This window comes from Crotalus tigris, unplaced genomic scaffold, assembly GCF_016545835.1.
Source record: "Crotalus tigris isolate CLP2741 ecotype Arizona unplaced genomic scaffold, ASM1654583v1 scf7180000020218.1340706, whole genome shotgun sequence".
In the NCBI taxonomy this organism is placed as follows: Eukaryota; Metazoa; Chordata; class Lepidosauria; order Squamata; family Viperidae; genus Crotalus; species Crotalus tigris.
This window is the reverse complement of record NW_024097911.1, coordinates 207,135-234,373: the sequence shown is the minus strand read 5'-3', so window position 1 is coordinate 234,373 and position 27,239 is coordinate 207,135. Positions and strand designations below refer to the sequence as shown.

The 27,239-nt window shown below is 38.1% G+C and overlaps 1 protein-coding gene across 4 annotated transcripts in view; it reads left to right on the top strand.

Moving 5' to 3' along the window:
* WNK3 (WNK lysine deficient protein kinase 3) overlaps positions 1 to 25,927 on the top strand; it is a 93,390-nt gene extending 67,463 nt beyond the window's left edge. The window contains exons 16-25 of one of the 4 annotated variants that reach the window (XR_005559509.1): positions 2,889 to 3,023; positions 4,592 to 5,421; positions 5,939 to 6,029; positions 6,602 to 6,723; positions 12,328 to 12,797; positions 15,407 to 15,618; positions 15,987 to 16,088; positions 16,783 to 16,985; positions 17,709 to 17,788; positions 18,585 to 18,718. Coding sequence is in view for 3 of the 4 variants with exons in the window: in XM_039366052.1 (XP_039221986.1) it covers positions 2,889 to 3,023; positions 4,592 to 5,421; positions 5,939 to 6,029; positions 6,602 to 6,723; positions 12,328 to 12,797; positions 15,407 to 15,618; positions 15,987 to 16,088; positions 16,783 to 16,985; positions 18,585 to 18,914 (2,495 nt within the window). In the remaining variant the exon portion in view is untranslated. Of the gene's footprint in view, positions 1 to 2,888; positions 3,024 to 4,591; positions 5,422 to 5,938; positions 6,030 to 6,601; positions 6,724 to 12,327; positions 12,798 to 15,406; positions 15,619 to 15,986; positions 16,089 to 16,782; positions 16,986 to 17,708 lie in introns of those variants that run through there. The other 3 variants (XM_039366052.1, XM_039366054.1, XM_039366055.1) reach the window with 3 other exon arrangements.
* Positions 25,928 to 27,239: the final 1,312 nt, after the last annotated feature.

Sequence of the window (27,239 nt, the reverse complement as noted above, 5' to 3'; positions counted from 1 at the left end):
CAAGGCAGCAAAAGACCTTGAGCACTACATGTGCATTAAGGAGAAAAATGGATGGCAGGGCAAGCTTAATCTTGAAAGGCTAGCAGCAGCAGCACTTTGATGAAATCTCTGATGTCAGATTTCCACACTTGCAAATCCCTGTTGGCTCATCTAACATTGGCCCAGTCCTGCACGTGACTATACATCTCAAGAGGTTATCAAAGCTATCAATGGCATGAATTTGAAGTACATGAAGTACGTGACCATGGTGTGCCTGAGCTACTCATAAAATGGGTTATTTTGCCAGCCAGCTGAGTTGGATGCGCCACTAGCCTTTTGACAACTTTCCTGTGAAAGTTGGCATGCACTAAGGTTTGGTATTATCTCCATTGCTGATAATACGCATCATGGACAGCATCCTGCAAGACCTGTATCGTAGTTTCCCCTAGGTCTTGCTCCAGGACAACTATGTCCTCGCAATTACCACAGGGAGCACTACTACAGCATTGCAGTGTTGTATCCAAACATGGAATGATCATTTTAGCCAATTTAGTTTGCACTTTAATATCAAGAAGGAAACAAGGAAGGAAAGAAAATGGAGGAAGGAAAGGAGGGAGGGAGGAAGGAAGGAAGGATTCTGATATTCTTTGCCATTTCCCACAAGGAAACTTAATGGAGAAGCCAGAAGGAAGTCCAAAATCACTCACAATCCCACTGCTTTTTTGCCCACTCCTGTCGTTCTGTTTTCTCTTTAACAAATTATCTCTGAAACAAGGACCCAACTGGTTATGGGTTGTCTAGTGTGAACTATGTATTGTTGTCCTCAATATCAGAGGTGTCAATCTGCCAGGTCGTGGGCCAGATGCATCACACAGAAGCCACATCTACTCCAGCTCCGGCAAGGGAAAAAAAGTTGTGACGCAATGAGTTTGACACCTCTGCTCTATATGATACAAAACCAGTCAGTTTCAAACATGATTGATTTCTTAATTTTGTTTCAATAATTGCATTAGCAGAACAATACTAGTTTTATTATTGTTCTCAAACTAAGCATCTATTTTTTTATTTTTTGTAATTTCACATAATTCTAGCATGCATGTCTTTTAGGTCCCCAGAGAACCATAATGCTTATGATTCTGGCCATAATCCAACGTTCCATAATTCAAACATTATCATAGTCAATCACAATTGGCAGTATTTATAATTCTTTTGGATTGAGCTGGCCAATAAAGCTACTAAATAAATATTAGGATACAACTTGCAAAATTTTCATCTGTTGTGGTGGCTGTCAGTTTGGAGAGGTAGAATTAGCATGTTGGGGAAGACTTAGTTGAGTGATAATTGGTTGTGTTTATAAAGCAGAAGTCTTTCTTATCATACATGAAGAGATTTGTAAAATATATTGAGCTTTCAAAAGCAAATTATGATTGTTACTTGGTTTGTTTAAACCTTGGTGGAGCTTGATACAGCTCTTTGGATTCTAATCCTTCAGTCTGTGGTGTGAATAAAAGTTATGGGTTTTTCTGGGTTAAGTGATTAATGATACAATCAGTGTAAATTTTGATAAAATAGAAATATGTCATGCAAGCCAGATGTGTATCGGAGAGCTTTCTCTTGAGAAAGAATAAAACTCTTAATTAAAAGGAAATATATTGAATTTACTAATAATCTGACTATTTTATTGATTACGTGTGTGTACACATGCATACACATATTCTTTATTGATTTGACTGTCTTTCCATGGAAATTAAACTCATGATTACTGTCTGACACTTCAGCAGTACTATTGATTGTTTCAGTTGAAATTAAATAATAGTACAAATGAATAAAGTTAATTAATACAAAATAGTTCTACTGAAGCAGGATCAAAATGTCATGTACCAGTACATTTAATAAAGGCAAGTAAAGCACAGATATGTCACATAATGCAGATTTCATAGATGTGTATGCAATTTATGATAAATATGGTTGAAATATGGCCTGAGAAGCATTGTTTTTACTAATGAACATCCTTAAACTTAGGCTTTGGGATACGGTGGTATCAAGCCTCTGTAGAATTTTATCCAATTAGATACCCTCTTTCTTCCAGATATTCACAATTTTTGGTCTCATTGTTGTATTGTTTTCTTGCAGTTAATGTTGTAAATCACCCAGAATGAGTTTCTTGTGGAATTAGGTGGTCTCTAAATTGAATTACTTAATACATTAACAACGAATAAACAAAGGTGTATGTATTGTCAGCCAGAAGATGAATAATTTTGAATAATCGATTTATACAGAAAGGAAAGGGAAAAGAAGAAAAGCTTTTCTGTTCCATTAATGGCTTCTAAAGGAACACTACTTTCATATTTTAAAATGCATCTAAATACTGTTTAAAAAAACCACGAAGGAGGAAAGACCACCTTCACACAGTGTCAGACTAAGTAAATACTTAGTAAGCAAATATTTACTCAGATGTATACACTTTAGGGTTCCCTTATGTCTAATAACTCTAATCCTAATTCTAATCCTAATATTAAAGATTATCACCTAACACAGGAATCCTAATTAGTTGGATTACAGTGATCCAGACTTGAAGGGGAAAAATTATTCAAAGCGTACATCAGTGTACACATTGGACATTTTAACTTCTTAAATAAAACACACTTTTTCTTAGCCTCTTGGAGCAGCAATCATGAAAATTCAGGAAAAATAAGTCTTTCCATGTGCTGTTATCAACAAGGGTGGCATGAGCACCCATGCATATTGCAAATCAGCTTTCCCCTTTCAAATCCAGATCTTTGGATTAGCCCTGCTGATTGTCTATCATATTACTTTTAAGATTCCTTTTCTGCAACAGCAGTGCTGTTCTTGTAATTACAAAAACAATGACATGATTTTCCCCTGCTTGCCTCTCTCTCTCCTTTTAGGTGATGCTGCTCCCCAGTCATCCCCTGTTGGCCGCTGGAGGTTTTGCATCAACCAAACGATAAAGAACAGAGAAACCCAGACGTCTTGTACCCCAGTAGAGTCAATGAATAGTGTTGAAGGATCTCAGACCGCAGGTGAATACTGTATACGGTTTAGGAAAAAAAATGCATATTTTTCTTAGGGGTAGTATAACATCGGGATGATTTTGGAACTGGGCTCTGCTTAAATAGAAGTGGCTCAAATTGCAAAGTGTTAGGTGAATGGTGGTGAAGAACAGCAGACCATTTGAGAATCTTCCTTTTCACTATTGCATTTACTTGAAAGGAACGCAGTCTGAATTTGAAACCACATCCCATCCCCCCAAAGATTAAACAAACTTACACACAAAGCCTTATTTGCCCTTTGATCACATTCCCATTTTGAAAGCAAATTGTTTGGGGGAAAAAAATAGTAGTATTTTCCTATGACGATATATTCCTATAAATATCTTCATAGGAAAATACTTCATTATTTTAGGGATAGCCAAACAGTTAATAGAGGTTGCTTGTTCTTTGAGATCCCAGCCTCTTAACTCTATGTTAAAGTGATTTATGTTCATATTTTGTGCTAATGTTTTCCATTTTTCTTAAGTTTGATGGAAATGTCACATTTTTTTACCATTCTTTTCAGTCACTCTTTAAAAAACAGTGTTTGTTTGTGGCCTTATTGGTTCATGCACAATAATTATGGTGACAGAATTAACTTTGCTATTTTTTTACTTTATTTTTTCTTACATTAGTATGGTAATGGATAGTCATAAAGAGTGACACCATAAATTATATAAAATCAGCTTTAATACCTGCAGCAAATCTTCATGTTTTAACAAAGAACACAGTATAATCAGCTTCACCCATATTCAGTTCACTACTGAATTTGTGTTATATCACCCCCGATGAAGAAAATTAATGATTTCATTAGGATTAGGGTTGGGCAAGAAATAAATATATCACTCTCATATAATAATTAACATTAAACTTATATATTTAATAAAACAATGACCGTTCCATCTTAATAAAATAATTGGAAATAATTTTAAAAAAAACCAACAACCTTTATTTGCCCAGACGTTAAATGTTATTGTTCATATGATCTTGTTTTCTTCCCCTTCCCTTCCCAACCCATCCTTTTAGTTTTTACTTTGCTGTTTTTTATTATTTTTAATCAAAGCATCTTAATGAGACGTAGCTTAAAAATAAACATTTTAAAAGAAAAAAATCCAAGATTTTATCACCTCAATCTGAGTTTTTGTTATTTCATTGTTTCTCTCTGGGCTCTTTCTGTGATATCTTTTTTGTCTAGATTTTCCCAACCTTGGTGCCCTTAAACATGTTGGGATTGTAATGCCATGAGCCATGCTAGCTGAGAATTCTGGGAATTTTGGTTGCAATATACCTGCAGGATACCAGTTCTGATGAGGATCTTCTTTTACAAATTCGTAGGGCTTAATTTAAGCGAGTCTAAAAATAGCGACATCTGAATTTTTTAAACCATCTCCCCCTTGGTCATAATAATCTTTAACGAACCTTTACTGTGAAATGTTACATTTTAAAAGAGACAGTAGTAGTAATCAACATGGACATGGGCTTTTAAAGTTTTATTAATAATGTGCTTTTTTCTGGAGTTTTATTTTGTCAGCCTCAGTTGTTCATCTGTTTTGTTACAGATTGCATAAAGGAAAGTACAAAAGAAGAGAGACCCAATGATTGTCCACAAGTTGTAGACAATCTTAGTAACCAACATAAATTTAGCCCTTCTTTCAGCTCAGAGGATTTGACAAATGACAGTGTGATATCTGAACCCCAAATTTTGGAACCTGAACATTCAGCTCTTTCTCATGAAGCAGAAGGCAGCACGGATAAATTACCATCTGTCTCTACAGGTGACAATAGTGACGTTACTACTTACGATTCCGAGGCTTGGCTGGACCCTTTGCCAGCAGAGACTCAGTCTAATGGAGCTCCCCTATCTTCATATGTACCTCATCCAGCATCTGTTGCGAATGAGTTGAATTTGTCCACAGAAGCCTTTGAATCCAAACCAACGTCTTGTCAGACTTTGACCACTGAGGAAGCAGAACATGTAATAAACGCTGAGCAAGGAGCTGCTTTGGTGCAGACTCCAAGTCAGGAAGGAATTCTCTCCACATCCATTCTGGAGTCAGACAGTGAGGGCCCTCCTAAGATGGAGTTTGTTGATAACAACATCAAAACTCTGGATGAAAAGCTGCGGACACTTCTGTATCAGGAACACAGCTTGTCAGGCACTTCTCCCGAGAGCCAGAAAGACACACAAAGTGCAGTGGAGTCTCCATTTTCCTCATCTGCTGAAGATACTTTCCCTTTCCCAGGACATGAAACACAAGACGCTAATTCCCCCCAAGAGATCGATCCTCAAGCTGCACTCATTCCATCCGAAAGTCATCCTGATAGCTTGCCAGTGATGAGGCAAGAGGCCAAGGTTATTACTTCTGCTCCCAGGGATTTCTGCAGACATGTGAGTATTGACAGGGTTGGTAAGGGCTGAAAATTGTTTTGCCCACTGAAGAAATGCAGAATATTGCTGAATCCCCGTATAAATTCATTTCCCTCATTGATCCTGGCAAATGAAAGGTAAACATTGACTCCACAGAGATGGTTCCAACATGTTTTTTTCCCTATTCATCAATTAAGGAACATGTGGTTTTTGAATGGGAACAGAAATCTGATTGTATGTGAATAGTAATAGGGAGGAGAGATCTGATTATATGTAAAATTAAATAAAATTGATTTAACAAGTGAATTAAATGAGGTTTTAAAATTGGGTTTTAAGCATTCCTAATTGTTTTCATTTAACCAATTAAGATTTTCAGGAATTGGACATTTAGATTTGTTTAGAGATTTGCTGATGTAACATCAAGTAAGAAGGTAATCTTGAATGTGGTTCAAGTGGTTTGTGAAGCATCCCCATCCTCTTATTCAAATATTGTTTATTTTTTTTCTACTTGTTTCCCTGCTCCCCTTGTTTTGTTCAGGAGATGTCCTTGGAGACTTCATTTCCTGAGAATCCTGTGGCTTGTCCTGCTTCAGAATCAAGTGGTGGAGCTGTGCACCTGCATGCAGGAGGTGGATATTTTGGCCTAAGCTTTACTTGCCCTAGTCTCAAAAACCCTATTAGCAAGAAATCCTGGACTCGCAAATTAAAAAGCTGGGCATACAGGCTACGGCAGACCAGTTTTTTCAAGAGATCAAAAGTCCGGCAAGGTAGTGTGCTTACAGTCAGGGATCTAGACTAGGTAACATCTGTTTTGATTTATTTAAGTATGTTTCTCTTTCCTCCTCCTCCTCCTCCTCCTCCTCCTCCTCCTCCTCCTCCTCCTCCTCCTCCTCCTCCTCCTCCTTTTTTTAAAAAAATTTGGGCATCTCCTGCAAATCCATATATCCCTGTGTAACATTTCATCTGTCACCACTTTGTTTTCCAGTTTGATTAACCAGTTTTTTCATTCCACATAGAAGCATAGGTCTTGGGATATTTAAAAAAAAGCCTACATGTATACTAGAATCTTATTTTATAATGCAGTACTGTTTGTAAGTGTTCACATGGTCACAGATTTACCTGACCCAACCTGTTTTGTTTTTCCTTTGTGTTTGTCCCCCCACCTGCCTTTTTTTCCTCCCTTTTTTAAAAATCACAACAGAGGACATGACTGCTGATGTTGCTCCTGATTGGATTTCTCTTTCTGAGCAAGCAATCAGAGAGAATAAAGTATCTGGTCATTCTAAATCTGGAGCTGGATCATTCCAGCGAGGCAGGTTTCAGGTAAATATAATTTAATTCATTCATTCATACTCAAATATGTCCCATCCAACAATGAATGTATGAGGGGGATCAAAAATAATTTATTGTTGATATGTTGAATAAAGGATGTATGTTCCGCAACAATTCTTGTTGGCTTTTCAGCAAGTGCATAGCTGTAATAATTACTTGAGGTATTGAGTTGGGTTCCCAACTGGTTGACTTCCTAATGTGTAGACTTTAACTCCCATATTTGACGATTCTGAAAATTGAAGATCATACACCTGGAAATTGCTAAAGTTGGGAAACACTGTTCTAGGTGGCATATGTTTTAAGTCATTATCTTAACTTGAGTAAAAATAACTGAGTAAGAATAACTGAAGCTCAGGTTTTTGGTTATAGCTTTGTTGAATGAATGATAGCTGGCTTATACTTTTCTGATGTATTATGAGAAGCAGATGAATATCATTTAATGCATGCTTCATTGCGAGTTCTATGCTGTATTATTTAAGAATTTGAGATACGCTATTTTGATCAGGTTTACATAGTAACACAGGCTTGTAGCTGTAAGCTACAAGGTTGCATATGTTATCTACTAGTACTGTGCAAACTATTCAAATCTGAATTGTCTTCAGTTGAAAAATTGATTCAAATTTGGAGAGATTTCTGAGAGAGTAAAACAATTGTTTCAAACTCAAAACAGGGCATTACAAATTCAAAATGGATTGCCTGAAAAAATTGTATATGATTATTATATGACGTATCCATTATGGGCCAATTGACTAAAAACCAAAAAACCATAATCTGATTTGATTTTAAGTTCAACCCCGGGCAAAGTAATCAGTCTTTTCTAATAGACATGAATTCAGCACATGTTTTATTGAAGTTCGTTTCTTGTACTTTTTTATTCATATTTCAAGGTATTTCTAGTTCCCTCCCTGCTTCCTCCCCCCATTTTCTCTATCACTGCTTCTCATTTGCCATTTTGAAGACAATTTCCTAGCTTGGTAATTAGGCTTAGAAAAAGGTCCCATTGCATCCAAGGGAGATTTTTCCACCCTCCTAATTGCTGCAGTTAGGAGATGATTCTCATCAGTATCACAGGATGCAGGGATATTTAAATTACCCCCCCCCCAGGAACTGCATCTAATTGGGTTTAGGAAAAGAACAGCAGCTATCTTAGTTTTTTGTTTTGTTTTGTTTAAAAAAGGGCTTACAGAAGAAGAAAGTGGGTCAAGAAGATGAAGCCATCGTTCATATTTGAATCTACTGCAGAGTGGAGCTTTCCTATTTTTGTATTGGGAAGCCTCAAGCAGAGGGAACAAATTTTGGGGACAATACATTTATGCCTTACTAACTATAGATGAATCCTCAGTTTGTCTTTTTTAATTTAAAAGATGCTTATCCAGTTGTCTCCAAAGACAGCAATGCTGGTTCAGGCATGTGTAGATATGATTCCATAACAATAGGATGAAAGGGCACTGTTATATGTTACAGCAGAACCTGTACAGTAGTATATAGCATTCTGTATAGAAATGTATATTATGCCAGGTCAACTATATCTCTGTCTGTCTAGTACAGGGGTAGGCAACCTTGGCTCTTTTATGACTCGTGGACTTCAACTCCCAGAATTCCTGAGCCAGCATGGCTCAGCTTGAAAACCTCTCCCTTTCCCCTCAGCATGGCTGGCTCAGGAATTCTGGGAGTTGAAATCCACGAGTCATAAAAGAGCCAAGGTTGCCTACCCCTGGTCTAGTACTTTATAACCTATGATGGTTCTTTTGCCTCTGCAGCAGAGATTTTTCACGGTGTAAATACGCAGTACTGCTTATCTTTTACTTGGAGATGATAGGAATGTAAGTTAGACTTTTGGCACACCTACTTCTGAGCTGTAAATTCCTTCCCAATCAGGGCCAATAATTGGTTCTAAATCATCTGCAATGGGCTTTGGAGGGCAAATGACAAAAATAACATAATGTGATCACATCATAAGCTCTGCTGCTCTTATACATGTGTTATGATGCTATGCTATGTATAAAAGGGCCAAGCTTGCACTGCTTTGGTCATTTGCCTTTCCACATTGTGATACTACTTATGTCATTTTGTCAAAAGCATTTGATTCTGTGGATACCTGTGCAGGATGCTAAGAAAATACTTGAACTAGAAGTCAGTTCTTTTGGTTCCAGATAATGCCAAGATTGATGAAATCTCACTCTGTTTAACCAATACAAAATTCTTTTGCATGCAAACTTTACTGCTGAAAAAATTGATTATGTGAGCTAAAGGAATCAACTTCTAATTATTGAAATCTGATAGGAAAAATGGGATGAGTGATTGTATTTCACTCTGCCTAAAATCAGTTTCAGAAATTAGGGTTCTAGTTTCTCCAAGCATTGGTCTGGGTCAACTGGCTTTGCAGACAGAAAGAAAATTTTGACTTTGAAACTGATCCTCAGTTTTAATGCAAGACATTTTATTGATATCTCCCAAGGGATGATATATATATGAGATTTATGCAAATTTCTACCTGCAAATGGATTTTGTGCAGGAATAAAATATTGCTTGAATGAGCTCTAGTTTATATCACAACTTGTTTATTTACATATAGCAAAATGGTTAACTAAGATAGTGTTTACTTATTTCTTAAATTTATATGGCTGGCCATTTCAAATACAGGGCTCTGGATGGCAAACAATGAATAAAAGGTAGATCCTGTGAAGGAGAAAGACAGTTCTGCAAGTAACCCAGCCCAATGCCTAGTTATATAGATAACTACCAGTAGCGTGCATTGAATCTGGAAGCATAATGACAACCAATGCAGTTAGCAAAACAGAGGTGTCACAGGCATGAAATGAAAGGCAGCTCTCACTGCTTGTCTGCTGCACTGTGTACCACTTGAAGTTTCTGAACGTCCTTCAAGGACAGCCCCACATAACGCACAGTCCCATCGGGAAGTGACCAAGGCATGAATTACTATAAACAGAACCCCCCCCCAGTCCAGGAAGGGATGCAATTGGCGTACAAAATGTATTTGTGGAAAAACCTGTGCCTGCCTATTCTTAGCCAGGAGTCCCAGAGGATTCCCACATAGTTCACAGATTCCATCTGAAGGAGGGCAACCCCATCCAGAGTTAAAAATGGAAAGCCCTCAAAACCAGTGGCTCCTAAAACCTAGAGCCACTTGGTCTTGCTACGGTTGAGTTGAAGCCTGTTGTTCCTCATCTGTATCCATAAATGTAGACATTGAGATAGAACATTAATGGCGTCACTCGGACAAGCCAGGGTGGAAATATAGAGCTGGGTTTCATCTGATGCCTCACCCCGAACTTTTGGATTACCCTCCATGTAGATATTTAGCAGGAGAGGAGAGAGGACTGAGCCCTGCAGCACCTTACAAACTAGGAGGCCACAGGTTGGACCTTCCCCCCCTCTCCCCCATCAATACACTTGGAATCAACCCTGCAGGAAAGAGGAGAGCCAGCATCACAGTGCTGCCCACTTCCAACCTCTTAAAGCTGGTCCAGAAAGATACCATGATCGATGGTATCAAAAGCTGAGAGGTTCAAGAAGAGATTTTTTTTCCTGCCTAATATTTTAGTAAGGGGTCTATTAAATATAGAATTGTCATCTGTTAAGATTTAGAAAGTTAGGAGATGTTATGTAACTTCTTTGTGTTGCTTCCTCCTCTTCCTCCTCCGTTATTTTTGGAATAAAATGTTGTTACATCAACATTTCATGCATAAATTAGCCCTACACTACAAATCCATTCTAACCATGAACTTAAGCATGGTTAGAAAATCTGCTATCGAAGATGTAATGCTACATCATAGTTAGCTCCAACAACAAAATGAAGAAGGAGAAATGATGGTGATACAACTAGTCCTTAATTTACAACCGTTTGTTTAACAACTGTTCAAAGTTACAATGATGCTGAAAAAAGTGACTTACAGATGGCCCTTGCCCTTACCACTGTAGAACTGGTCACATGATCAGAATTTGGGTGCTTGGCAACTGGCATGTATTTATGACAGTTGCAGCATCCCAGAGTCAGAAGCAAAGTCAGTGCAAAAAGCTAGATTTGTTTAATGAGCATGGTATAAAAAGGTTGTAAAATCGGGTGCAACTCAACAACCACATTGTTTAGTGTCCGAAGTTCCAGTCCCAATTGTGATTGTAAGTTGAGGACTACTAATATGTTGGAACAGATTTTATGTCTCCACTGTGCATTATGTTCTTTTACGCAACTGAAATTATTTGAAATTCAAGACAATTGTGCAAATAAATACTGTATTTCTTCCTGCTGCCCAATGTACTTGTCAGTTGAGTGCTTGTACCCAGATTGCATTACTCAAATGTAATCCCTTATTTATCGTACACAAAGTAAATCAGGAGAATTTTATGTGCTGTTTTGGATAGAATGAGGTACTGAACTATTAATTTGTTTTGGCAACTAGGGAAATCATCTGTTTGAAAGTCTTTCTAGAGAATTGCAGAACCGGCTTAGATATTTCATGTATAATTCTAATGTACGATAGTCTTCAGTTTACAACCACAGTTGGGACCAGAATTTTTGTTGCTAAAGGGAAAAAGAGCCAAGTAATACCCATTCACTGGTATTCCTTTCCTGCAATCATTTTCTGTGCAACTCTTTCTGTTCTTTGCTGCAGTAGCATTTTACTGTCATCTAGTATCTCTTTGAGGATAAATGGCATTCAGGTGCTTATTGCATGGTCCTTGGGCTTTAAATTGCTCCAAGTCATTTTTTACTCTTCCTCCTCCCTCTCCCTCCTTCCTCAGTCTGTTGCAGAAAACAACTGGGTGCTGTCCTGCTTCTTCATTACACGCTGGCAGATAGTTTAGCTGCAGTTTGAAGGCTTTTTTGGGCAGGCTTTACAAAACATATTGACATTCATAAATTAAATGCATTTTTAAGGGAATATATAAAAATTGGTTATAGTGTCATGATTTTTAAAATTATTATTCTCTATAGCCTTTTCTTCTTTGTGGTCTAATCCTCATACGTATTTTACAGGGTCATATAATATGTTTTCTTTTCTTTTTTTGAATGGCTTTTTGGCTGTAGAATCAGATGTGGTTTATATAATTGTAGTTCAAATCTGAGCTGACATGGCCTGTCACACTGTTTTCCTATTTTTTTGAATGGATATATTTGTTCTCTTGTTCAAATCCATTTATTCGCTTCTTATGAAAATATATTTTACTCTGTCTTGAATGAACAATAAATGTTGAACATAATATGTTTGTCATCTTTTACTTAAATTTATTTACTTTGATTGGCATTGTTTTAAATATATGGCTATTCATTTAAAGCATTTTAAAGACAGGGGTTTAAAATTTAAGTGAATGAAATAAAGTATCTGTCTCCTTAAAGTTTCTACTCATTCTTAGTTCCATCTAATTCCACCTACCAAGGACAGATGATTAATTAACATAAAGCTGAAGACAAGTAAGTGTTTAAATGTGCATAATGAAATGCATATATTTTTTATGCCCCGTGAATCTCACATCCTTTTATACCCGCTCATTTTAAGCTTCATTTTTGTAGAACTCTACTGAATTAAATCTGCCTTTCTTCTCTGTCTTTTTTTTTTTTTTTTTTGGCTTCAGGTCATTACAGTTCCACAACAGTTGTCCTCAGGTGTTTCAGAAAGTGAACTCTTTGAGATGTCTCCTTCCTTGGAGCTTGGAACAGAAGAAGGCTGTCCTAGAGGAAAAGAAATGGCTACCTTGCCCAGTGCCATGGGTGAAATTGATGCACGTTGCACTGCCACGGAACAGCAGGAAGTGGAGGAGACCTCTGCTACCGCAAGCAGTGGGCAGTCCTGCTCAGAGCTATGGTTGAGAGGGGATGTGATCCAGAAGCAGCCTAGCTCTGACAGTGAACTGTCTGCACCTATGGGTGGTGGCAGCCTAGAAGGCTGGGAGTCAAACCAGCAGTCTCAAGAGGAAAGGGGCGGCACCCACCCAAAGAGGCGTAGTTCTCTTTTTTACTCTGCATCTTCCCCAATGAGCAGTGATGATGAATCTGAAATTGAAGACGAGGACCTGAAATTGGAGTTACAGCGTTTGCGGGAGAAGTAAGGGCACTAACATTGAGTCTTATCCTATAAAGATTTGCATTGCATCTAATTACTCGATTGTGTGTGTGGGGGGGGGGGGAGAAATCAGATATGGTACAATTTTATTTTTTGCTCCATGAAGCTATTACTGGTGGTTTCTGTTTTGGGGTTCTTTATTTTGTTTGTCTGAATTGATTCTTTTTGTTCTCTATTATTATGTATTATTAATTACCTATTAGCATGGAGCTGCCTGCCTGTAATGGTCACTCGTAAGTTACACATCAGTTACTCCACTGAATTTACATAAATTTGCACATAAATGAATAAGTGCATTTAAAAGGAAAAACATTATTTTTAAATGGTACCTGTGCACCAAGACAAGTATGTCTTTAGAAGTATAATTTCCTTCTGTGGGAAAGAAACAACGGTTACTTTTCTGTGAGGGAGCCTGTCAGCTATAGAGTATTTCTTACAAATAGTTTTAATCAAACTGGAAATGTCTTTTTAATAAATCAGAAGATTGCATCCATCTAATAAGTGAGTTCAGTGTTGCATCCCTGGTTTCAGCATATAATTGCTTTCATTGCTTAAAAAAGAGCAGAAAGAACAACCTGTTCTCAACATCACTGGAATCACCACTACTGCCCACTTAACTCATGACCAGGATGGCAGTATCATAGATTACAAAGCCAATCCAATTCCATTATTCTTGCAGTATTGCTCAAGGAATGCCTTGCAAGCAGGTAAAGTAGAGGGAGCTGCTGGGTCTTTAAACCACACAATGAGCTGCTCCTATCCATTGTCTGGGGGCACAACGGCTTAGCAGTTAAAGACACTGAGCTTGTCAACTGAACAACTGACAGCCCAGGTTCAAGACCCGAGCGTTAACGCGACAGGATGAGCTCCCATTACTTACCTCAGCTCCTGCTCACCTAGCAGTTTGAAAGCATGCAAATGCAAAGAGATAAAAAGGTGCCACTTCGCTGGGCAGCTAATAGCTTTCCATGCACCTTGGCATGTAGTCTTGCTGGCCACATCACCACGGAAGTGTCTTCAGGCAATGCTGGCTTCCTTGGCTAAAAAACAGAGATGAGCACTTCCCCCTAGAATCAGACACAACTGGACAGGGGAAACCTTTAAATTACCTTTATCCATTGTCAGAGCTAAGAGAAGAGATACTATGAGGCACTTGTATTCCTTCACATAGACTGCAGAAAGTACCGTACCCTGGAGATACAGCTTGCTTATTACACACAAGGACTCCTAGATTTGTAATATTCTGTGAGGCAAGAAGGAACAAGAATACAAGGTAACAGAACATACCAATATGTCGACATTCAATCATAGGTTACACATAACTTTCAATTTAACAGTAGAAAAGTTGTTATTATGAGCATAACTTATATAATCTTTCCAGATCTGACAAAAATGTGATTCAATTCCTTTGAGAAGTCATTGTTTGAATTTTATCAGTTCTTCCATAAGAGAAACTGAGCATACTTCTGCACACCAGTATTCATTGAGAAGTTGTCTAGAAAATTCCAGTTTAGAGCAATTCTCAATTTTGCAGCCAGGAGTAAGAATACAATAAGGATATTTCTGCTTAGTTTAGAATTATCTCCCTGGTAAAAGGTAAAGGTTTCCCTTGTCCACTCATGTCTGACTCTAGGGGGTGGTGCTCTTCTCCATTTTCTAGCCAAGGGAGCCAGCATTGTCTGAAAATGCTTCTGTGGTCATGTAGCCAGCATGACTATATGCTGAGATGCATAGAACATTGTTACTTTCCCACCAAAGTGGTACCTATTTATCTAGTTCAGGGATAGGCAACCTTGGCTCTTTTATGACTGGTGGACTTCAACTCCCAGAATTCCTGAGCCAGCATGGCTCAGCTTGAAAACCTCTCCCTTTCTCCTCAGCGTGGCTGGCTGAGGAATTCTGGGAGTTGAAGTCCACCAGTCATAAAAGAGCCCAGGTTGCCCACCCTTGATCTAGTTGCATATACATGCTTTTAGACTACTAGTTGGTAAAAGTTGGGGCAAGAACAGGAGCTCACCCTGTCATGCGGTACTTGGGTCTCAAACTGCCAACCTTCCAGTCAACAGTTTGAGACCCAAGTACCACGTAACGAGGGAAACTCCCATTCTTGCCCCAGTTCCGGCCAACCTAGAACTTTTATGCAATAATCCCAATTCTAGAATACCTTCTACTTTTGCTTAGTTGTTATTCTGATCTCTTTGAATGGTGTCTTCCAATAAGGTACCACTTTCATAAGTCCTCCACGTATGAAAAAATGTTCCCTTCCGATTGCAACCCTTCCAGCGTTTGATGAAGGTTCTTAAAATATCATAGTGGGGGAAAGGAAGAAGTGCTGTTTCCCCAGAGCAAGTCAGAGCACTGATTGGGCTTCCTTCTCCAGCTTTTTCTGCCTCCAGGTGATGGTCTCATTCTATGCAGCAGTGTGTCCTGAAACATCTCTCCTTCACATCTTGAGAAACCCAAGCAAGCAGAGAGTAAAGGGGCCATTGGCCTGAGTCTATGTTCCCTACTTTCCCTTGTGAGGTGACTAAAGAGTAACTGAGAACTTATGTCTTGTCAAGGCTTTCTTCTTTTCCTCTGCTTCTGTGTAGGCACATCCAAGAAGTAGTCAGCCTGCAAGCTCAGCAGAACAGGGAATTGCAGGAGCTATATGATCGTCTCCGCTCCATCAAAGACAGCAGGTCAGAATCCTCTGACATCTCCCTGCAACTGTCGTCCCCAAGACGGCCTAAATCTTTCAAAAGCAAGCTGCGCAGTCGGCCACAATCACACTCTCATGTTGACAATGGCATTGTTGCTGCTGGTAAGGAAATGCAAGTGGGCGCCATACGCAAGCTAGGGGCCTTTTTGAGGATTGGTTAGGGGTTCCCTAATTCAGAACAAAAAAGTTGAATTCACTAGTTTGTGGATGAGTCCCTAGGATTTCATGTTGTTTGTCAAGGTTATGTCTGCCAACTCAGAACTCTTTAAGACTCTCCCATTTGCCACCTGGCTTTCTGTGCTTTTCCTCTAGTCAACTAAGACAGTTTTCAACCTGATTTTCCTAAACAGATTTATGCATATTGATTCTAAATGCAATCCGTGCCTTCCTTATCGTCCCCACACCCAGCCTATAGTATATGCTATTTTAGATGCTTCTGATTGTTTGTCTTTCCCTTCTCTGCCACCCAGAATGCTGTTGTGCAACCACTGCTGCCTCTGTGATTGACTATCAATTGAGCATTCAAGCCCATTTGCTGCACCAAAGCTGTTCACAAGCAGAAACTAACCAAGGTATTTGCAAATGTTATATATAAGAAGGGCAATTCAGATGCTAAACTTCCTTTCTTATTGCCGTTTCCCTCTTCCTCCTCACATAGAAATATGTCACAAACATTTGAATATTTTGTTAGATTCATTATTATACTCCTCCTCCTTCTACTTTATAAGCTGTTTAGAATTCCACTGTGACTGAGGCAGCCTACATGGGTAGGTGTAGTCTGCATGTAGGTCCTCATTGTGATAGGTTATGCAGCTGAAATTGGTTGGCAAAGTGGCTGACTTTTGCTTGTATGATATTCTCTTTCTTTGGGGAATTTGGGGAAGTTTTAAGTGCAAGACTTTGAGGAGAATAAATGCTCTCCTTCCCTCCCTTAAAACCACCCAGTCTTGTCACCCCAAATAAAATTAAACATGGGCAAATATGTTCAGCCCCACCTCTTTGGATGACAGTATGATACTGGAAGATCTTTTCCAGACCACAAATAGAGCAAAAGAATGGTTTGCATGATTCAGAAGTTGCTTGTCACTCAGGTTTATTTATTTATTTATTTATGAGACTTATATACCGCTTTAAGTGCAAGCACTCTCTAAGCGGTGTACACCAGTAAGCAATGTATATATATTTTACATTGCCCCCAACAATCTGGGTTCAATGTTTTGATACTACTGCTTGAAGAATACCTTCTAAAACCTTGCTCCTTCTTAGAACAACTCTGCATCGTGAGTAGCACTGCCTCTTGTCAGCAGACAACAGCCAGTAAAAAAGGAATGTTCACAGATGATTTGCATAAACTGGTGGATGACTGGACTAAAGAAAAAGTGGGAAACTCCCTCATCAAGCCAAGCCTCAATCAAATCAAACAGAACAAGCACCGGCTGGATAGTGACAGCTGGAGCAAAGTCTATGAGGTAAGAGGTCTTTACATGCAAGCTTTAGAGTTTGTGATGTATTAGATCAGGCATGTCAAACTGGCAACGTCACGTGAGATATCGGGAGTTTTTCCCCATTGCCAGCAATGGGGTGGGTGTAGTTTTGGTGTGACGTATCCAGCCCACGGGCCGGCAGTTTCACATGCCTGTATTAGATTCACCTTTCTCAACCTGGCACCTTCCATATGTGCTGGGTTTGTAACTTCCCAAATTCCCATCTGCTGCAACCAAAGGGAAATCTGGAAATTGCAATTATCCTCCCCTAATTTAAAGGAGCCTGGTAGGGTATTGGCTGTAGTAGATACTCTTCAGTGTAAACTTGCACTGTTGATGACTTACCGTATAATTTGATCTTCATCTAATACTAGATGAACTTTATTTATAACTAGAATTAGGAACTTGCAAGTAAAATCTACCACAGAATGATAAATGTTTGAGTAGCCAAGACAATTTGTGAAATGGTGTGGCATGACCTGAAACAAGTTGTTCAGCTTCCAAATACCTTCAAGTGAATGTGCAAAATTGATCAAGAGGCATAGAATATCTTTGTTTGGAGTCGATACGTATTGCTAAAGAAAGTACCACCATTTAATAAATGGAAAACATATTTTTCCAGTGAAAATGTTGAATGCTGCTTCAAGCACAGTGTAAAGCTATGACCCTTGTATGTTGTCTGTTTAACTAAATTCTCTTTATTAATAGGTAGATGAAACTTGGACCACATTATTATAAAACTATGGTTAATTCTAAAGGGTTCAAAAATTTTCTCTGATCATTCTAAGGTAAACAAAAGTCATTGTCCTGATGGGGTATTTTTAGGCCCTTCACATATCCCTCTGATTAAACTATTTTCACTGTCTGTATTTTATGAAGCCTTCTCACAATGGCAGACAATCCATTCTAAGCATTCAGAATAGCTTGCTCTTTTTCACCAGAGTTTACACTGGGGTCATCAAAAAATGTATTTGAAAAACTCAAACCGATAGATCCCCTAAATTGCTATGGCTATATATTCTTCACAGTTTCAGACCTAATATACCTCAGTGGCAGGGAGACATAAAAGAATGCTATTGTGCCTGTGACCTGCATTTCAATTTTCCCAAAACATCTGGTAGATCACTGGTGGGGGGGGGGAAAGGGGGAGAGATGCTGGAATAGCTCTGATTCAACCAGGTTTTTCGGTTTTCTGGGATTTGCTGGATAGATCACAACCAATAAGAGATTACTTTTTTTTTTCTCCTTTGAGTACATTGTCTCTGTTTAAAGTCCAGGTGCCCTATATGACTGGTATTGGAAAACAGCAGGGTTGCACACAGCCTTATCTGGGAATGGTAAGCTGGGAGTAGGTACTTAGAAAGGAAGTAGTGCTAGTAGGATATTAAAACCTGAAAGTTAAAAACTCCACTACGTGGTAATGTTTGTTCAAAAGTGTGCACCTTTCACTGCATCTTCGGTCCTCTTCCATGCTCTTCTGTTAGCAGATACTGTATTATTTAAAATGACTAAGATGTGCCACAGGCAGCTGTTGAGTATGTTTCCTTGCCTTTAAAATAGTTTCTGTTTTCCCTTGTGTTTAAGACAACAACCTCTACTGTGGGCTACACCTCCACATGGATTTCCTCACTTTCCCAGATCCGTGGGACTGTACCAGCTGCTTTACCCCAAGGACTTCCCCTGTCACCCTTTTCTGGCACACTATCGCCATATGGAATACCACATTTGTGCCAGTATAACACCATCGCGGGAACAACTTACCCAGTGCAATGGATGGGCATTTCTGGGACAACTCAACAATCTGTCGTGGTCCCTGCCCAGACAGTGGGACCCTTTCAACCAGGGATCAGCATGCCAGCATTTCCAGCATCACCCGTGCAAAACCCAGCTCCCATTCCCCCAAGTCCCAAATGAAGATGAATAGCAAAAGGATGCTCGATATGGGGACTGTGCCTATCTCTCATGACTCCATTCCTCTGCCTTGCATTCTGCTGCCTGGATTTGGGGGTGAATTCCCCAGTGCAGTGATGTGGGAATGGTAGGAGATTGTTTTTGCATTCTCCTCTTTGAATACTTGATTTCATTTTCTTTAGGGGATTTTTTTTTTTAAGTACTTGAGAGAGCTTCGGCCTGTGCATCTCTTTGTTTCTGAGATGGACAGCATGCCATGTGCTGCTTATTAATAAGCCTTCCCGGTCATTCCTGCCCCATATCCCACGTTTGCTTTTGTGACAACTGTTTTTGAAGTTGGTAGTTACTCTTCTTGGATTGTACACTTACTAGCATTTGAATTAATAATTTACAGAGTGGAAGGGATCAGTGGAGAAGAGTGACATTTATATTTGCATTACTGTTACGTTTCCATTTAGTTTCATTGGCAGCTCAGACTACAGGCTAGCTAAGGATAAAAAAAATATATTTGTAGTTTGTTTATTTGAATTCTATTGTAAACTCTTCCTTCCTCTGTCCCAGAGATAGGCCTTTTGGAAGTGAAGCCCTGCTGAAAGAAGAGGCATATAGCTGCTGCCTTCTCTTTGATTTGGGAAAGCTGTCCTGGACAATTCAGAACTAGTATTTGTAGAATGCAACTAGATGTCCTCACACACACTGTATTCAGTAGATACATTGGAATGTTGGCCTGGTTTATTGTACCTGTGTTTGGGACTCTGAGTTTTTTAAAGCTTATTTTGCAGCTGATACAAATCTTATATTATGGAGTGGGGGGGGGGAGGAGGTAGCATTGGAAAGGGTGGGAACTAGGGCTGGGGGACTATTGTGCGCCTTTTTTTTTAAACTTGTCCCATCTTGGCCATTTTCGCATCATTTGTGATCCATATTCAACATTTCTTTAGTTGTTGGAAAAAGATTATAAATTGAAACAGGGTCTAGTGCACATAGTTTTTGCATTTAATGGATTGCCTTACAGCAGAAAGTGAAATACAGTCTCCTAGTTTAGATGCCTAGTGTTGTTTCTCAGAGCATTAAAGTTTTTAGTGTTTACTGAATTTGATTGCCAAGGTGCAAGATCCATCTTTACATTTACAAATTTGTGTGTATGGCAGTAAGGATATGGTGCTGCAATCACTCACATGTGGCAGGCTTTCTGTTTTTTTAGTGACATCTAGTGCTGCTAATTGGATGTCATGTAAAGAAAAGTCTAAAATTTACCAGTTCAAAATCCTTAAGAAATATAAAAATTTGCTAAATAAAGAGGCATCCTCCCTTGGAGGTGTATATCTCATATAATCACTAATTTTAGCAACTGTATTTCAGCTGCCATGTGAATATTGCCATTATAATTTCATCTTGATAGAGAATTGGCTTAGTTTAATGGTACATGTTTAACTTAATTGGCTGTGAACTCCTGGTATGATGGAGGTCATAATTCATTGGAGCTAACATTCCTTGTTTTCTATAATACACAACCAGTTTGTTCCTTTCTTGTTGGAAATTGTATTCTTACGTGCATTCAGAGGTTGCTTCCTTGGTTGCAAGTCTTTCAAGCACTTGCTGAAATACCATCTAGCTCACTTTCCCTCTTCTTTACTTTGGAATGAAAATTGCCATGCTTTATTTTAAATTCAGACTTAAATTACTGTCTTTTGGATATTAAAACTGCCATTTTTGCAGCTGTCTGATATTTTGAGCAAGCAATAGGTTTAATTTCATGAAAATTAAGACAGTATTTAAACTTCAAGTGACTGAATGTTATCTAAAAGACCACATTTAAATCTGAAATTAATATACTATTTGGTTTAATGGTATTGTGGCCAGGAATATCAAGAGTTGCTGCAGATTATTTTATTTAAATCAGTTTCAGACACCAGCTACTTGTTTTTTGTAAAACAGCATCTGTAGTCTTAGTGATATATTATATAGACTATATTTCTCCCCTCTGCATTCTGGACAAAGATTCTGCTTGTTGTTTAATGCAGCCTCTTTGTTCGGCCTGCAAGATTTGCAGTGCCTTGTAATGGATAATCTTAGTATCTTTTCAGATTTTTACTGGAAAGTTGAAAAAAAATAGTTTTAGTCTTTTGATGCTTGAAAAGTACATTGCTGATTTGCAGCAGTAAAATCATATATAACTTAAAGTTTCAGTTTGAAGAACTTAGGCAAGAACAGTGTTATTTTTTAAAAAGACATACATATGATTTGTGGGAAAATCAGTGGAGCAATTTCCATGAGCAGAAGCAGCTTCCACTCACAGAGCAGTTGAGAGGTGATTATACCTCTTCCTACAGCCCCATCTGTGCCTTTATAATCTGCTCCATAAGGAGGGGGAGGGCACAAAATGAGCAGACAACTGATTATATGACATTTACTTCCATCTTTTTTTTTCCACTTTAAACTCTTTTAAATAAACTCTTGTCAGCAATTCACTTTGACTTGTATGAAAGCATAAAATGTTGTATTCTAGTTTGCTGTTACGTAAAAATGCAAACTGCTAGTAAGTACCCATGAGGGTCTTAAAGGATGGTTTATCTATATTAAAGGTCCCTAGCTCATTTAGCTCTCTCAGGCACACAAATATACGAATTGTTTTTCTGTTATGAAGTGAAAATGTGGTGTAACACTGGTGCATTTGTGCAATCCTGATTATTGAGTAAACCGTAGAGTATACTTCAGTGTTGGAGGGAAACCAGTGTAACAATAGCAGATATATATATATATACTGTATATATCAGGGTCACTTTGCTGCCGATTTTTTTGTAGAGGACAGGGTCAGTTTAAAGTGCTGTATGGTGCAAGGGTATACATTGAATTCCCACTTTCCCTACTTCACAAAATAGCCTCTCCTTGCTGCTTTTCTCTTGGTGGAATTTTGAAACCAGGGTATTCCCACTTGCAAAAAGCAGTTTTGAAGAGGAAAAATTGGGCACCTCTTGCCTTGCCCATGCCTTTTCTAATTCAATTCCTGATTTTCATGTAGAACTGGCACAACCCATAATCTGACATAGTTTGTCTCAGTTGAGAATTACAACATATATTGCTTCTTTATTTAAAAAAATGTAGACATCACAAACACAGACATGAGACTTTTAGTTTATTATGTTAAAAAACATTTATAACAAAATAAAATACCCCATTTAGATCAAATTAGGCTACAGAAAAAAGTTTAAAATCCTGCTTATACTGTTTAAAGTATGGAGCCTGGGACTTTTTAACATCAGGAAATTGTACAACTGAACAATAGTAGGCAAGGGAAAATAAACCTTAATTTACATGGATCAACTGTTAGATTTACCTAGCCTTTTTCTTCTTGGGTGGAATTCAGAAATAACTTGGAATTGAAGTCAAGCAGAAATTTGGCATAATACGCATTTTGCAAACAATGAGAACAGACCTATTTTCTGTATGTGGATAGCAAGGGTGAGTGAAGGAAATGCCTCTTAAGTAAAGCTTAGATACAGATTTTGCATTTAGTCTTTTCTTCTTTTGCTTTAAGTAGAATTTCCTCAAGGAGTCCACTGTTTTATAATTGACAGGAGCAGGCTTTCTTTGAAGCCTTGAGGAATTGGGAAATCCTTATGTGGCTTTTCTTTCTACTGATAAGAGAATGAAAGTGATATTCATGAAGTAACTTGTTTGACACTTCAAAATGGCCACATCTATTCAAAACAGTACCGTGTATCTAATTTCAGTTTAAGCTGGAATTAGATGCTAAGTAGTTGCTGCCGATAACCACATCCATACTTTCCCCTGCTTATTATTTTCATAAGCCTTACCAATATAGAACATATGATCTAACTTAATTATGTGCTGAGTTTCTTCATTTCAAGTGGAAAAGCATAATGAGATTGTGTTATGCTGTGGAGGGAGGGGAGAGATGTGGATTGGCATCCTTTTATAAAGTTTACTTCCTGTCTTCAGTGGCCAGAGTTCAGAGAAGGTGACACGGCCAATGTGTTAACTGTGATGTGGATAGTAATTTACTCTGCCCCCAAAAGTCTCAGAGGTTTTGATTTCATAGGTTTTTGAAACAGTACCAAAAACTTTGTAAACACAGGCAATATTAGTATTACTATATCTTTAGTTTGGGGGAAAAGATAAAGAAACCGGATTCTTTCTAGTTGGATTGCCCCCATCTTTGAAGTTACGTAAAGGCACCGGCAATGGAGGAAACACAGATACTTACTATGTTTATGTATTTTTGAGTCTCTGCGTTTAATGTGAAACATTTACTGCCCAGTTTTTCTTCTCTTCCCTGTTGTTTTCATCGTGTTTCTCTTTGAAGCATGCACCCTCTTAAAAAGAAATCAAACTGTGAATTTGGTTTGGGGGGATGTTTTGAAAGGCACTTTTCTGCTGTGAAGCTTGAGCCTGAGTTGTATGATATGAATGGAATGTATAATTTTAATAACTTTGTGGATTTTTAGTAGTGTTCAAACTGAATTGTTTTCTTTGTTGAAATTTCATGTTTCTTACCTACCTCATTTGTTAGTGCTGTTTAAATCTAGGCTGTGGCATAAACAATGTATTCTACTGTTTCTGTCTGTTTAAATTTGATACAGTGTTTTGGCACATGCTTTTTCACTCTCACTCTCCTGGTTGTTGTTGTTTTTTTTTTTTTTTTTGTAACTTGGCACAAGCAGCTCATTCTGTTTGCTGTTTTAACCAGGATGTTTAATGTTCACAAAGAAAATTTAACAAGTTTATTCATCAACCTGAGTATAACATAATGACAGATGAATGAAAAGAACAGCTCCATGCATTTTTTCTAGAGTATATTCCAACTGGTTACAGCAACTTAGCAAGGAGTGTGACTGACTGCCTCATCTGTCTTCCATTACCCAAGGTACCACCATCTAAGTGGGAAAAACAAGATTTACTTTCTTTATGAAAGAATTTCTCTCACAGATTGCTTGGAAGGAGTATGGACAAATTTCTTAGGTGTTAGATTTGTTAGCTCTTAACTGAAGTTGATGGATCAATGGGAGTGAGACCATACAAGCTATAGATTTAGCCTAAAAAGTCCCACTGCAAATTCCTTTTATCCTTCCTTTCTGGTAAGCATATTGCATTTTCTGTTTACATTAGCCCTAGATTCAAGCATGATTTAATGCTAAAAACATGGGTTGCTGTTCAATCTTTAATAAATCCATTACAATTTGTGCTGACATTAAGACTCATATAAGGAATATGTGTGTAAGAGGGAGAATACCAAACATGGATTCATGTCTTCGCAAAGTTTAAGGATCAGGTGTGTTTCACTGGCAAAGGGACTTTACACAGTAAGTTTAGGAGAGAAAACATGAAACCACATTCAGGCAGTAAACTCATATATTCCTTTTTAATTCTCAAACTCAGAAACATTGCTATAAAAATTCTGTCATGCTTCCAGATTGCATTGTCAAGAAAAACTAGTTGATTTAAGTAGTATTTTTTAGTTTATTGGTCCAGCTGAACATTTCACTTACAAAACTTATACAGCTAAACTTATTTTAGGGGATCAAACAAACTTTCATCACTTTCCTTTAAAAAAAAGGAATTGTGATTATTTTGAGTAGCATAATTAACTCTCAGAACCAAATAGCATATTGCATTTATACAGTTATTCCCAATGTACACAATATATGTTATGATTCTACTAGCTGCCTTAGAATTAAAGTGCAATGAACAAGAGTCTTAGCATACCTGTTTTTAACTAACCTCTTTGTGCATATACGTTTCCTTGAAGTTAATGGAACTGAGCCAATTTAAATTAGCAGTGGTTCTAGCATTTAGCATGCTGGAAGAATTCAATCATTTCTTAATAGTTTTCTTCCTTCCATTACAATAATTATATCATAGGAATTTCCTAAATTGTTCGTGTCATTATTTCTTTGATTGCAAGAGTAATAAAGTATTGTTTGGGAAGCCAATTCTCACAGGAATACAGTTGTAGCAAGTACCTTATATTTTACAACATGGCAAACTGTTTTTTCTGTAGTGAAATGATCCACATACCAAATACTAAATAGCCCTCAGTGATAGGCAATGAATTACAAAACACTCTACCCAAGTCTGAATGTGTTCTTGCCTTTTAGATGTCCAGCTGATCCCTTGAGGCTATCTGTCCAGCATTTTATTCAGCTATTTTTTCTCTCTTATTTCCATTGACAAAAGATGGTAAGTGCAGGAGGACAGCAAATAGTATCTTTGAGAGTTGTAGAAATGTACATCCAGGTTGTTATACGTGAAATTAGGTACATGAACAGCTGGATAGTAGAGCTCCTAGTTGCCGCAGATTTAATTTACTTCCAGGTATCAGTTTCTGTTCCACTTTTAAAGCATCCTAAACAGGATGTTTATGGCTCGTTGTTATGGTTAATTTAGGCCACACAGTATCCCTTACTAGTTGGTGTGGTGGTCACATTGGAGGTACTGTGGTTCTAAACATTCTAATACAACAAAGGATGTCTCTATTTTTAAAAAAATTGTATCCTATTTGAAGAGAGGTCTGTTTGTTTTTTCCCCCTTATTCTTTGCTAGAAATAACAGAAGAGCACGTGGGCCTATAATGTATGACAACATGATCAGGTATATCCTGTGAATAAATGTCTCCTTAGATTTACACAAATTGGCAATATTTCACTTTCAGAAATTGGAATTTTCTTATGTCTCGATGTGAATTATATCTTAATGTAACATCATAGGACTTTTCAACCCATCAACTTGGCATTAAAGCTGAGCTGTTTCTGACTAAACATAGAATGTGGGTGATCTGTTCATTATTACATGGATGAGGCATCCCATTCAGTTTTTAAAAAAACATAGTCCTAAAACTTTATGGTAGAAAACAAATGTCTTTTATCAGCAGTTATTTCCATGTGTTTTTTAATTATTTTTGCAAGCTGTGAGTTGACTTCATTTGTACACAACCATTAACAAATATTTTTTTAAACTGTTACAAAGGAAAATAAAGGCTGTGTTGGGAAAAAAAATGCCTGGTCTTTATTGCTAAAATAGGAAACACATTCAGTGTTTCTGAAAATGCATGTTTACAGCAGAAACCATACCTTTCTAAGGGTGTAATTATACTTATTTATCCAAATTTACAAACCACCATCAAAAAACAGGAAACAAAAAGTTTTCTTCGTATCACTACTTTTACCATGATGCCAACATGAACTTGGCAAGATTTAGTGGAGGGTAGTGTGGTAGTTCTGCCAAGGACTATTCTCCATTCTTACAAGATAGTTGTTAAAGTGCTGCAAAGCCTTCATTGCATTTGAATACTCAATTTTTAAATGGCTATTACTCCAGAATTTTGTTACACAAGAGTAATAAAATGCATACATGCTTCACTCATCATGCTAATCATAATGGCTTGCAATCCCCAGGGACTTGAGTTTGTGCTACATGTAAAGTCAAACCAAACAATATGGGATTCCAGTAACACAGGTTAGATTCTTGGTGAAAGATAAGGAATCCAGAAGGAAACCAGATAGGAAGTCTTTGAATTTACTTCAGACTGGGAGACTTTGGGCAAGTCACTCACTCTCAGCCCAACCCATTTCCAGGGTTGTTGTGGGGAAAAGAGGAGGAAGTATCGTATTCACCACTATTAGTTATTTATATATATAACAAAAGTAATAAAGGTGAGACAAAAATCTAATGATTGAAGGATGGTATAAAAGCTGGAACATAATGCTATAGAATTGAAGCAGGCACGTTTAAAGTAAAATTGAAGTCAGACGCTGAGGTGTACTAATAAGAACAATCTATAATAACTGGTGGGTCCTGGCAATTCTGCCCTGTTCTCGATAGTTTTGTGTGGTTGGTGGGTTAATAAAAATTCTCCTGGCAAAACTCTGGACTTTGGGCAGCGTTCATAATGAAAAGGTTACTACAATTATGAAAATACAGTGAAGGAGCTGTAAGCGTTGAAACATTCTCATTTAGCAAGAGCACATCCTGCTGCTTCTGACATCAGCTGTATTTGAAAATGCCAGCGCCGTCCCCGGTTTCATTCGCTGGAACATTTTAAAGCGAAAAGATTCATTCCCAAGGTCTGGTCTGGAGGGGGGGGGGGGAGGAGAGACTATATGCATCCGAGAGTGCAGACATGGCCTGGCTGTGTCGCAGGATTAGATGGCTTTCCGCGACGAAGTGTTTCGAGGTCGGAGCAGAGCGGGAACTGCTGGCTCTGGGGTGCTGCTGGCATCGGCGGTTTTGCTCCGCTCTGCGTAACCAGGTGGCGCCAGCTTAAGTTTCCCGCGTTCGCTAAACGTGGCGGACCGCGCGAGGTTGATG